The sequence below is a fragment of the Coregonus lavaretus genome (genome assembly GCF_964263955.1).
Source record: "Coregonus lavaretus genome assembly, chromosome: 34".
NCBI classification, from domain to species: Eukaryota; Metazoa; Chordata; class Actinopteri; order Salmoniformes; family Salmonidae; genus Coregonus; species Coregonus lavaretus.
The window spans coordinates 21,580,385-21,594,547 of record NC_140021.1 but is presented as its reverse complement, the minus strand read 5'-3'; the positions used below and the strand labels follow the sequence as shown (position 1 = coordinate 21,594,547).

The 14,163-nt window shown below is 41.4% G+C and overlaps 1 protein-coding gene across 1 annotated transcript in view; it reads left to right on the top strand.

Moving 5' to 3' along the window:
* The window catches only part of odad2 (outer dynein arm docking complex subunit 2), a gene marked incomplete at both ends in the record, with an annotated part of 91,988 nt that extends 79,517 nt beyond the window's left edge, over window positions 1-12,471 (top strand). Inside the window, one exon of the mRNA XM_084152270.1 lies at window positions 12,358-12,471. Coding sequence (XP_084008396.1) covers window positions 12,358-12,471 — 114 coding nt within the window. The remainder of the gene's footprint in view (window positions 1-12,357) is intronic.
* Window positions 12,472-14,163: the final 1,692 nt, after the last annotated feature.

Here is a 14,163-nt window from a genome sequence, read left to right as displayed (position 1 = left end):
GACCAGAGGACATTTCTCCAAAAAGTAAGATCTTTGTCCCCATGTGCAGTTGCAAACCGTAGTCTGTCTTTTTTATGGCGGTTTTGGAGCAGTGGCTTCTTCCTTGCTGAGCGGCCTTTCAGGTTATGTCGATATAGGACTCGTTTTACTGTGGATATAGATACTTGTGTACCTGTTTCCTCCAGCATCTTCACAAGGTCCTTTGCTGTTGTTCTGGGATTGATTTGCACTTTTCACACCAAAGTACGTTCATCCCTAGGAGACAGAACACGTCTCCTTCCTGAGCAGTATGACGGCTGCGTGGTCCCATGGTGTTTATACTTGCGTACTATTGTTTGTACAGATGAACGTGGTACCTTCAGGTGTTTTGAAATTGCTCCCAAGGATGAACCAGACTTGTGGAGGTTTTTTCTGAGGTCTTGTGTGATTTCTTTTCATTTCCCCATGATGTCAAGCAAAGAGGCACTGTTTGAAGGTAGGCTTTGAAATACATCCACAGGTACACTTCCAGTTGACTCAAATTATGTCAATTAGCCTATCAGAAGCTTCTAAAGCCATGACATCATTTTCTGGAATTTTCCAAGCTGTTACAGGCACAGTCAATTTAGTGTATGTAAACTTTGACCCACTGGAATTGTGATACATTGAATTATAAGTGAAATAATCTGTCTGTAAACAATTGTTCAAAAAATGACTTGTGTCATGCACAAAGTAGATGTCCTAACCGACTTGCCAAAACTATAGTTTGTTAACAAGAAATTTGTGGAGTGGTTGAAAAACAAGTTTTAATGACTCCAACCTAAATGTATGCTGTATGCTGCTGTTACTGTTTATTATCTATCCTGTTTCCTAGTCACTTTATTCCTAGTTATATGTACATACAGTATCTACCTCAATTACCTCGTACCCCTGCACATCGACCCGGTACTGGTACCCCATGTACAGTGGGGGGAAAAAAGTATTTAGTCAGCCACCAATTGTGCAAGTTCTCCCACTTAAAAAGATGAGAGAGGCCTGTAATTTTCATCATAGGTACATGTCAACTATGACAGACAAAATGAGAAGAAAAAAATCCAGAAAATCACATTGTATGATTTTTAATGAATTTATTTGCAAATTATGGTGGAAAATAAGTATTTGGTCAATAACAAAAGTTTCTCAATACTTTGTTATATACCCTTTGTTGGCAATGACACAGGTCAAACGTTTTCTGTAAGTCTTCACAAGGTTTTCACACACTGTTGCTGGTATTTTGGCCCATTCCTCCATGCAGATCTCCTCTAGAGCAGTGATGTTTTGGGGCTGTCGCTGGGCAACACGGACTTTCAACTCCCTCCAAAGATTTTCTATGGGGTTGAGATCTGGAGACTGGCTAGGCCACTCCAGGACCTTGAAATGCTTCTTAAGAAGCCACTCCTTCGTTGCCCGGGCGGTGTGTTTGGGATCATTGTCATGCTGAAAGACCCAGCCACGTTTCATCTTCAATGCCCTTGCTGATGGAAGGAGGTTTTCACTCAAAATCTCACGATACATGGCCCCATTCATTCTTTCCTTTACACAGATCAGTCATCCTGGTCCCTTTGCAGAAAAACAGCCCCAAAGCATGATGTTTCCACCCCCATGCTTCACAGTAGGTATGGTGTTCTTTGGATGCAACTCAGCATTCTTTGTCCTCCAAACACGAGAGTTGAGTTTTTACCAAAAAGTTCTATTTTGGTTTCATCTGACCATATGACATTCTCCCAATCCTCTTCTGGATCATCCAAATGCACTCTAGCAAACTTCAGACGGGCCTGGACATGTACTGGCTTAAGCAGGGGGACACATCTGGCACTACAGGATTTGAGTCCCTGGCGGCGTAGTGTGTTACTGATGGTAGGCTTTGTTACTTTGGTCCCAGCTCTCTGCAGGTCATTCACTAGGTCCCCCCGTGTGGTTCTGGGATTTTTGCTCACCGTTCTTGTGATAATTTTGACCCTACGGGGTGAGATCTTGCGTGGAGCCCCAGATCGATGGAGATTGTCAGTGGTCTTGTATGTCTTCCATTTCCTAATAATTGTTCCCACAGTTGATTTCTTCAAACCAAGCTGCTTACCTATTGCAGATTCAGTCTTCCCAGCCTGGTGCAGGTCTACAATTTTGTTTCTGGTGTCCTTTGACAGCTCTTTGGTCTTGGCCATAGTGGAGTTTGGAGTGTGACTGTTTGAGGTTGTGGACAGGTGTCTTTTATACTGATAACAAGTTCAAACAGGTGCCATTAATACAGGTAACGAGTGGAGGACAGAGGAGCCTCTTAAAGAAGAAGTTACAGGTCTGTGAGAGCCAGAAATCTTGCTTGTTTGTAGGTGACCAAATACTTATTTTCCACCATAATTTGCAAATAAATTCATTAAAAATCCTACAATGTGATTTTCTGGATTTTTTTTCTCATTTTGTCTGTCATAGTTGACGTGTACCTATGATGAAAATTACAGGCCTCTCTCATCTTTTTAAGTGGGAGAACTTGCACAATTGGTGGCTGACTAAATACTTTTTTCCCCACTGTATATAGCCAAGTTTTCGTATTTATTATTACTTTTATTATTACATGTTATAACTTTTCTATTATTTCTCTATTTTCTCTCTCTCTGCATTGTTGGGAAGGGACCGTAAACATTTTACTGTTAGTCTACACCTGTTGTTTACGAAGCATGTGACAAATAAAATGTTATTGATTTGATTCAGAACATTTGCTGTGATTAATCACGATTATCGCATATTCGTAATTTGCTCAAATTGAGCTGTAATTTAATAGTTTTTATACAAAAAGCATTACAAGAATGTTGCCGTTTTGATATTGTCCAAAGTATCGGTTTGCAAAATCAGGTATATTGATAAACACACTTTCTTTAACCTCAAAGTCAACTTGTTTTGACATTGTGTTGTTGTTTTCGGCTGTATAGATTATGTTTTCAGTGTATTTTGAACGGTTTCAGACAATGTGATTAAAAAAAGGTTTTTCACGTGAAACTGCATATCTGATTTTCACATGGGAACGTTTTTAACATGTGAAACTGCAAATTCCACATGTGCAACTTCAATTCACATGTGAGGTGAAAACATGTTTTTCTTCTCACATGTGAACAAGGTGGTGTTAACATGTGAATTCTAATACATGTGAAAATATGGTTTCCGTGTGAAATTTAAAACGTGCTATTTCACTATGAAATTATTTTCAAACATTCTCCTCACACCTTCATAGAATTTCTTTAAATGTATATTTATATAATATATTTTCAGCATACTGTTATTGCACATAGTGTTAGTTTTTGCAGTTTTAGTTGGTAATTTGAGACAACATACTTCATCAGCATTGATGAAAAAGGCTTGGAGCCCCATCACTCTACTATGTTTTAGTGATGTGTGAAAACATTGGTAGGAAACTTTGAAAACCTGTAACTATTTTCAGAGCCTTTGACCAAAGGAGCAGAAACAAAGGTAGTTTTATTCTTGTCTGAAACATGACTCCACATTCTTACTGTCATGGGAATTCAGAAAAGCAAACAACTCAGTGTGTGCGAAGTGCCACTTCCCTTGTAAACCCTAGATGCCATTACAGAGCAAGTCAAAAGGCTGTATCTTGGGTAACTGTTGCTAAGAGTTGTCCCTAGACATGAGAGCAGAATGTGGCAGTGACATGTTTTAGGCCAAGGAACAGGGCCAATGAGAACAACACTATGTTATGGTGGATATACTTTCAAATGAAAGCACTGCTTCATTGAGAAGAACATCTACTAAGTTAGAAACAGTCTAAGCTACATTGTTACAGTTGCTTGGTTCTAATCCATAAGTGACTGAGTATAGAGAACAGTGAGTGTTTCATACAGATTAATTAATTTCATTTTCCAGGACTTTTTCGAAACTAGTCATGTTTATATTTATACTTGACATTGATGTAAAGATTTTATGTTTAGATTAAAACTGTATTTAATGTCATGTTGGAGAGAACGGCGTAATGCAATGTTTGGGGAAATGTTCCTGTTTTTTTGTTTTTTGTCACATTACTTTCAGAAGGAGATTTTCACATGAGAAATCTTTTGTGACCACATAGAGTTAACCATCTTTTTTTTTCGACAACAACTGCAATGTAAATTATGAAGGGGTTCTGCCATTGCAGCCAAATATTTTTTCCCATGTTCATTTAATGGTGTACTTTAGCTTGATCTACTGTTGCAGTGAATGTGGTTCAACACTAGCCATAATTGGTAGCTGGACTGAACATTGGGTGTTCCGAAAGAGTAATGTCCAATTTTGCAAAAGTCATTAAGAATAATGTTTTTTTGTAGTTCAAGCCACCACAAAAACCAGACAGCTGTGTGGGTGTGTTTGTGTGTGTGTGTGTACGTACGTACGCATGTTTTCTTGTGAGTGTGTACGTATGTTCGTGTGTGTATCTGCATGCCCTGCATAACACCCTTTTAATCAGTCTCTTTCTGTTTGCCCTTATTAATGTACCAGTGCAGAGTGAATTGTTTCAACACAACTCCAAAATGTATTTTGGGATTATAAAGAGCTTAATTACGAGAAGAAAAAAAAGGCAGGCCACGTTACGTTACACCTCTATTGCGTGTTTAATTTGTTCTTAATCTGACCGGTGAAAGGAAACACACAGGCGGCTGCATTGTTTCAGTCTGACTGGGTTCATACTAACAGTCTGCTGATGTATACCTGTCTGATCCCTAGGAAACATTGCGAAACATTATGACACAAGAGCCTGTCAGTAGTTAAACACTGAGAGAGGCATTAAGGCCTAGCTGTGTTCTGTACATCCTGCTTCTGATCTATGGATTGGTGTGACATAGAATGTGTTAGAACAATATTTCCTGTCGTTTTAGTTTTTTTCTGGGTTTGAGAAGGGTTTATCAAGGACTGATGCTGGGCTCTCTGTCTGTACAGTCGGTGTAATTAACGGCCCAGTGTAAAATTAAAGACTGCCTCTTGTATTATTGCAACCGTATTTCAAAGGGCCTTTCTCTGCCATTGAAAAGCTCTCAAAACATGTACACCCACAAGTTGTATAATCATTTTGTAGGATTTTCTCTCACTCTCCATCTCTCCTAACATTCTGTACTGTATGTAACTTTCCTCCCCAGCATTCTTAATGGTGTATAACTCAGTCCCCTAAGCTTAGCAGAGGAAATTAGGCATTGAAAAGAAAGTATTTTACACTGGAAAACACATTAGTGACCCGTCTGAGTTTTCTCTCTCTTTTTTTATGTCCCTCGGTCTTAAAAATATCCAAACGCCATTTCATTGCATCTCTTCAAATTTCATAAACTGTATTAAAACCTTAAAGCAACTTGTAATATTGCATGAAAAATATGAAAACATCATTATATGAGCAGAATAAATACCACAACATGTTTTACTGCGTGTTTGCCTTGGTGATTTCATTAGGCGTACAAAATGAGGTTTTGTTTCTGTCCACATTTTTCAGAATGACTCAGTCTTGTGCTTTATGTCATTGTGTTATTGTGTGTTTTGTCATGGTGTTATCGTGTGTTTTGTCATTGTGTGTTTTGTCATGGTGTTATCACGTGTTTTGTCACTGTGTTATCGTGTGTTTTGTCATTGTGTTATTGTGTTTTGTCACTGTGTTATCGTGTGTTTGGTCATTGTTATTGTGTGTTTTGTCGCTGTTTTATTGTGTGTTTTGTCATAGTGCTATTGTGTGTTTTGTCATAGTGTTATGTTATTGTGTGTTTTGTCATTGTGTTATTGTGTGTTTTGTCATTGTGTTATTTATTGTGTGTTTTATCACTGTGTTATAGTGTGTTTTGTCATAGTGTTATTGTGTGTTTTTTGTCATTGTGTTATTGTGTCTTTGTTGAATGCATTCAGTTGTACAACTGACTAGGTATCCCCCTTTCCTTTCCCTTTCTGTTGTCATAGTGTTATTGTGGCTGTTGTCATAGTGTTATTGTGTCTTTTGTCATAGTGTTATTGTGTCTTTTGTAATAGTGTTATTGTGTCTGTTGTCATAGTGTTATTGTGTCTTTTGTCATAGTGTTATTGTGTCTTTTGTCATAGTGTTATTGTGTCTTTTGTCATAGTGTTATTGTGTCTTTTGTCATAGTGTTATTGTGTCTTTTGTCATATTGTTATTGTGTCTTTTGTCATAGTGTTATTGTGTCTTTTGTCCTGCATTCCGTTCCCTGGTTCTGTTGGGGAGCTCTGTGAACAAGCCTTGTTCAGGAAAGAGGAGCATTCAGGGGCCGCTAGCTTTCCCAGAGGAAGTGTCTACCAGGGCTAAGCAGAAAAAGCGGCAAGATGAATTATCCTTCCTGTTTGATTTGACATCTACACTCGGTATCTCACAGTTTTATAAGGATGGTGCTTTATTTTGTCCCTTTTACAAAATCAACACACCCTCCTCTTTGCTTTACATCGCTTCCAGAGGGCTGGGGATTGTTTGCTGAAACCGTAAATCCTTGTGGACAGCTTCATCTAGCTTTCTGTATTAAAGGGACTCTTTCATAAGAAAAGCTTTGTGAAGTAAAAATATGTAAATTACAAAATGCGGATGGTAGGTTTCCAGAGAATGGCCGTTGCCAGCTCCTAACTGGTATGTATTTTAGGCTTTAAATCTCTAAATTTGAAAAACTTTTGCACTGTTGTCGCCATGCATACTCACTCCTGTTGTCGCCATGCATACTCACTCCTGTTGTCGCCATGCATACTCACTCCTGTTGTTGCCATGCATACTCACTCCTGTTGTTGCCATGCATACTCACTCCTGTTGTTGCCATGCATACTCACTCCTGTTGTTGCCATGCATACTCACTCCTGTTGTTGCCATGCATACTCACTCCTGTTGTTGCCATGCATACTCACTCCACCCGTGCACTTTACTCCACTCGTGCACTTTGCTTTGCACTGTTGGTGTTTGTTTTCATTTTCTGTGCTCTACACACTCAAACTGAACTAGTGAACAAGAAAAGGGAGAGAGGGGAGAGAATAAATAAAGGGAGGGAAGGAGTGAGAGTGAGAGCAGCAGTCAGAATTTCAAACACTGCAGCATCTCAGAAGAAAGATTTCAGAAGTTTCCTCTTAGTCATGCTCTATCTGTACCAGGATTTCAGGTTGTGGACTGGATGTGGTGAGCAGATGATACCACTAGTATTCACCACTGGAGCTGCTCTCTGCAGCTAGCAACTGTATGTATGAAATACCTAGTGTGTTATGTGTTAGGCCTGCCTGGCGCTATGACTCAAGCCTCTCTCTAAAGTCTGGTCTGGAATGAGGAAGAATGTCCAGATCCAGCAGCTCTCTAAGGTTGGACTTCCTCTGTAGAGGTGTGTGTGGCGTGTAGTGTGTGTGTGTGGAACCAGCATAGATTTAGATACATTTTACATTTAAGTCATTTAGCGACTTACAAATTGGTGCATTCAACTTAGGATAGCCAGTGGGACAACCACCCTTTTTATTTTTATTTTAATGGGGGGGTGGGGGACTTACAGTACAGTAAACTTTCCACGAGTCAAACCCCCCAAGTCATTGATTTGAATGCATTTGGGACAGGATCGTCTGTCCCAAATGGCACCCTATTCCCTATATAGTGCACTAATTTAGGCTCTGGTCAAAAGTAGTGCACTACATATGTAATACGGTGCCATTTGTGATGCATCCATGGGAACGCTGGGCCAGGAGGACCAGGGGTCTGAGGCTGTAATGCCTGGTTGGTTGTCAGACCCAGGAGCTTTTCTGGGGGATTTAGAGACCCTGACTCCTCAGGAAGCAGCAGCCCAACATCGGAGCACTTAACACTGTGACACCTCCATGTGTGATGGGAGGGATGTGTGTGTTCATGCATTGCACATGCTAATGCAACACTGTGCAGCAGAGAAGGCCTCCCACTCCCCAGCTCAGCCTGAGAGCCAGAGAGCAGCCAGGGGAAGCAGTGTGCTCTGTTCCTGCAGCTCACTTCTCTATTAGGAGGTCAGGACTCACAGGAGTCCCTCTGAAGTTTTAAAAACCTCAGACTCTCCTGATTCATTTCTTGAACGAGCGAGAGCGAGTGTTCATTTTACCATGGTTTGGGAATATTCTAACAAGTGGTGTATTATAGTCTTTGAGATCTCAGCTGGGGAGGAGGAAGAGAAAAAAATGCAAAGAGACACGCTTATCTTAGCCCATAACTGTGCGCTTGGGGAGACCTTATTTGGCCACGTCTGAATAACATGCTATGATGTTGGCAAAACGCTGCTTCTGGCACTTTGCAGGCATCCTCTCTTTTCACAAAAGAGACTTGTGTCTGAGCCTAGCTGCATGTTTTCTGGACGTTGTGTATATAACGTTTGCGTTTCAGAGGTGTTTTGGATGCTATTTAAAAACATAATAGAAAAAACATATAAACTGATGTTACTGCCACAGAAATACTAACTGATACACTGATGCATTGAAAAAGACCCGTATTCATAGGCCAACATCCATTTTTTATTTTTTCCAAATCAGGGAATGAATGGGAATGGAATGGTGGTATTATTTTCTCAGCTTTTTGGGGGTTGTCAATGTTCTCCCAGAGTGTGTCAGTTTGTGTGCTCACTGCTCATACACGGAGAGGAGATAGAAGCCTCATCTTTCATCTGTTTTCCTTCACACTATTTATCTTTGAACAGAACATTCTGGGAATGTATTTTTCTCTGCTGTCTGGCACTGCGCTAGGCCGCTAGCTAACCACACAAATGTGCGACGCAGCCTTTTTAGTTTGCATGTAACACAGAAAGAGTCAGAGTTCAACCTCAACCTCACACTGACATACATTATGAACACAATGATAGCATGGGAACAGAACAGAGACAAGTACTGTCCTGTAATGATCCAACCAGTGGTAAACTCACTGTCAGGGCCAATGGCCGGCTGGTTCAAATAGATGGAGATAAGAGTCAATGATGCATGATGTGAGGGTCTATTAGATGGCTTTAGAGGCAGATTTTCACGTTAAAACACACGTACAAACACACACACATGCAGCACATGGGAATTTGTGAAACGTATCCTTAAGTGTCCACACTTGTGCCAGCGAATAGCTAGCTTTTCGTGTGGCGCCGACTGGTAAGATGCTTCAGGAGGGCAGTCATGTGTGCTAGCAAGCCAGAGGTCCTGGGTCTGAGCCGAATCAGGAGGAATTGGTACTTGCTAAGCAAGCAGCGTGACGTACTTTACACGCGCGCACACACAGACACACACACTATTATATTCATGATACAGTACAAACTCCATTAAGGATCTCCATGATGAATGCCCTGCATGTGAAAGACAGAAGAATCCAACCTGGTCTCAGAGCATTTCGTATTGTTCTGGATGTAAATCCGAAACATTTCATTTAGTATGATACGTTACGTTTCGTATATTATGTATTAATTTGTGGATGTCCATCATCCAGTTCGTATGATACACTATATATACAAAAGTATGTGGACACCCCTTCAAATTTGTGAATTCAGCTATTTCAGCCACACCCGTTGCTGACAGGTGTATATAATCTAAAACACTGCCATGCAATCTCCATAGACAAACATTGGCAGTAGATTGGCCTTACTGAAGAGGTCAGTGACTTTCAACATGGCACCGTCATAGGATGCCACCTTTCCAAGTCAGTTAGTCAAATTTCTGCCCTGCTAGAGCTGCCCCGGTCAAATGTAAGTGTTGTTATTGTGAAGTGGAAACGTCTTGGAGCAACAACGGCTCAGCCGCGAAGTGGTAGGCCACACAAGCTCACAGAACGGGACCGCCGAGTGCTGAAGCGCGTAGCGCATAAATATTGCCTGTCCTCGGTTGCAACCCTCACTACCGAGTTCCAAACTGCCTCTGGAAGCAACGTCAGCACAAGAACTGTTCGTTGGGAGCTTCATGGGTTTCCATGGCCGAGCAGCCGCACACAAGCCTAAGATCACCATGTGCAATGCCAAGCGTCGGCTGGAGTGGTGTAAAGTTCGCCGTCATTGGACTCTGGAGCAGTGGAAACACGTTCTCTGGAGTGATGAATCACGCTTCACCATCTGGCAGTCCGACAAACTAATCTGGGTTTGGCAGATGCCAGGAGAACGCTACCTGCCCAAATGCATAGTGCCAACTGTAAAGTTTGGTGGAGGAGGAATAATGGTCTGGGGCTGTTAACAGCATACAATGACATTCTAGACGATTCTGTGCTTCCAACCTTGTTGCAACAGTTTGGGGAAGGCCCTTTCCTGTTTCAGCATGACAATGCCCCTGTGTATAAAGCGAGGTCCATACAGAAATGGTTTGTCGAGTTCGATGTGGAAGAACTTGACTGGCCTGCACAGAGCCCTGACCTCAACCCTGTTATAGCAGCAAAGGGGGGACCAACTCCATATTAATGCCCATGATTTTGGAATGAGATGTTCGACGAGCAGGTGTCCACATACTTTTGGTCATGTAGTGTACGTTACAAATTACAATTTGTATGATATGTTACGAATTCCAATTTTTTATGGCTAACGTTAGCTAGGTGGCTAGGTGGCGAACATTAGCTAGGCTAAGGGTTAAGGTTAAGGTTAGGAGTCAAGTTAAATGGTTAACATTAGGGTTAGGATTAGGGGAAGTGTTAGCTAAAAGGGTTAGGGTTAGGGGAAGGATTAGCTAACATGCTAAGTAGCTAAAGTTGTGGTGATGAGATTCGAACACGCAACCTTTGGGTTGCTAGACGTTTGCATTATACGCCCACCAATCGAGTGAGAGAGAGAGGAAGAGAGAGGTTTGCATTATACGCCCACCAATCGAGAGAGACAGAGAGAGACAAGAGACATACAAGTGAAGTCAGGCTGAATAACTAAAGCTCTCTCCTTCATAAGGCACAGAGACAGGGAGTGAAACCATTGGAGAGGCAGGCACACTTTCATGAAATGTCTGAATCTATTCAATGAGAGGATTTAGGTGTTTAAGAAGGTCTTAGGATCATTTCCTTTGTACACAGGACACTGTCTAGAATATTGTTTGCTGTGCTTAAAGGATCCCCAGATGATAAATGGCATATTATTATTATTATTATGACAGGATGTGTTGTTTCAACATTGACAAGTTGGGACACAATTGGTTGGCTGTTCAAACACCCCTGCCAAGCCTGCGTCAACATATTCTTGCTATACAAGATTTCAAGAACAAAACTTGCCATTTTACAGCTTTGAAGCTTACTTTTGAGTTAGGCCTCAATGTAGAGCCTGAAAACGATCTAGAATATACTGTATGATTAATGCACTGTCAAGTAATCATTTGTTTGGGATTCCTGAGCTTTCGAATGTTTCGTTTTGAGATTTAAATTAGCCTGTTTCGTTCATTATTGATGCAAACCAGAAAGCCTCCAAACTAAGTTGAGTGTGGCTTAAGAGAGCTCAATGGTACAACATTGTGATTTCATGAAGGAGCACACATTGAACAAATTTAAAATGTCCATTGCGCCGGAGTGTTTGTGCCTGCATTTACTTGTATTTTGATTTGGGACTACAGCTGCCCACAAGCTTGATGGAGTCACTTTTTGCTCACGAAAATAGGCAAAGATACCATACTAAAACCCATGCTATACCATAGCCACAGTGGGTTTTATTGACAGGCTTTTCCATCTCCAAAGGTTTACATGTTGTGACAGTATAATAAGGAACTCTTTTGAACACAATAAAAACGTTTTAATGTATTATTTTGATGTAAAACCCAAAATGTGGGGCCCAAAAAAAGCAGAATTTCTGGGGAGAGAAAAACCCAATGTTCTACAAACAGATCAAACAGCAGATCCATTATACAAGTGGCAGTAATAGTCGGATATAATCTGACCTTTGGAGCAGTGGAAGGATGTCAAGTAGTGTGGTTGCTTCGTGCTCAGGTTTTTAATGCGTAGCCACGCTGCTGCCTGCTAGACAGACGCTTTCATCTGAACAAACTTTGCAGAGAGAGGCAGAGACAGGCAGGCATGTGCGGCTTGCAGCTGTAGCCCATGCCCCATGCTCATGGCCTGGTTAGGAAGTTAAAACAGGACACACAGAGAGAGACACGCCACTGCAGCCTGACACAGACCACTCACAGCTACTGTATACAGACTTTGCATTTCTCAGCAATCGTGAGTTGTAGTGCTGACCATGAGCTAACTACTTGATACTTTGTGTCCTCAAAATGAATACATTTAATGTAAATGCCATATCCCCATTGATTTACCAACACCTTTATCATGATATTGAATGAGAATGAACAGATTGTTACATTAGCGACTTTAAACCTGTCTCCTCTCTCTCCCCTGCTTCTGATTGTTACAGTAGCATCTTTAACCCTGTCCTGTCCTGTCCTCTCCTCTCTCTCCCTGTACTGTAGCTCCTGTTGGGTATGATGGGCTCCACTGACGAGGTCCTTCAGGAAGCTGCCGCTGGCAGTGTGGCTAACATCCGCCGCCTGGCCCTTGCCAATGAAAAGGCACGGTACGGTTAACCAACCACAATGAACCCCCCCCCCCCCCCCCCCAGAAGCTACTGTGACCTCATCATCACCTTCTGGGTATAATTGGATGTCGTGGTTCCAGATCTACTCCAGTAACCTTCCATCCACAGAGACTCATTTCACTATCCCTCTATCCTTCCCACCCATCCCACAGAATATAAGAGTGATTCCTTCTGCCTCCCTCTGTAATAGCAGGAAGCGTTTATTCTATCCTACCCATGAATTTAGATTATTATTTCATTTGGAGTTCATACAAACATATAGGAAAACTATCTCACACTTCCTCTTGCTTTTTTCTGTTCTTAATTTGATAATAGCAATAAATGCTTTCTTTCTCCTGTTTTGTGCCCATGCCAGATTCCCCACCACTGTTCCTGAGAGTGAAGCGGTTTAGAGCATGTACTGTGCAGTCACATTCCTTACGCAATCCACACGAGACACTGATATCTAAACAAGACCACATCTGGCTGTGTTACTCACTTCAACACAAGCACCTTAAAACTGTAAATATGTCTGCGAAACACATGGAACACAAACACAGACACAAACCTCCAATGAGCCATTGAGAGATATTGGGAATATAATGCATTGTTGGGTCAGTATATTATATGAGCTGAGCTTATTTGCTCAACAGTGGGTCTGTCTGTATGCAACTCAAGATACTCAGAAATTCAATCAACGTTGACATAAACGGGCAAAATACAGCGATAACATTGTATAATACAATAAAGGTCCCTCCTGCACTACAAATATGAATATGAATCTAAACATATAATTGGTAAAAGCAGTTTCCTATTAATCACAATTACTTAATGTATGTTTCTGTTGCATTATGGGTAGGCATAGTCATTATAAGTAATTGGGAAAATGTATATATATACAGTGCCTTCGGAAAGTATTGAGACCCCTTGACTTTTTCCACATTTTGTTACGTTACAGCCTTATTCTAAAATGGATAAACACAAAACCCCATACTGACAAAAGCGAGAAACAGGTTTTTAGAAAGTTTTGCAAATGTATTAAAAATAAAAAACAGAAATACCTTATTTACATAATTATTCAGACCCTTTGCTATGAGACTCAAAATTGAGCTCAGGTGCATTCTGTTTCCATTGATCATCCTTGAGATGTTTCTACAACTTGATTGGAGTCCCCCTGTGGTAAATTAAATTGATTGGACATGATTTGAAAAGGCACACACCTATCTATATAAGGTCCCACAGTTGACAGTTGCCTGTCAGAGCAAAAACCAAGCCATGGGGTCGAAGGAATTGTCCGTAGAGCTCAGAGACAGGATTGTGTCGAGGCACAGATCTGGGGAAGGGTACCAAGAAATGTCTGCAGCATTGAAGGTCCCCAAGAACACAGTGGCCTCCATCATTCTTAAATGGAAGAAGTTTGGAACCACCAAGACTCTTCCTAGAGCTGGCAGCCCAGCCAAACTGAGCAATCAGGGGAGAAGGGCCTTGGTCAGGGAAGTGACCAAGAACCTGATGGTCACTCTGACAGAGCTCTAGAGTTCCTCTGTGGAGATGGGAGAACCTTCCAGAAGGACAACAATCTCTGCAGCGCTCCACCAATCAGGCCTTTATGGTAGAGCGGCCAGACGGAAGCCTCTCCTCAGTAAAAGGCACATGACAGCCCGCTTGGAGTTTGCCAAAAGGCACCTAAAGACTCTCAGAC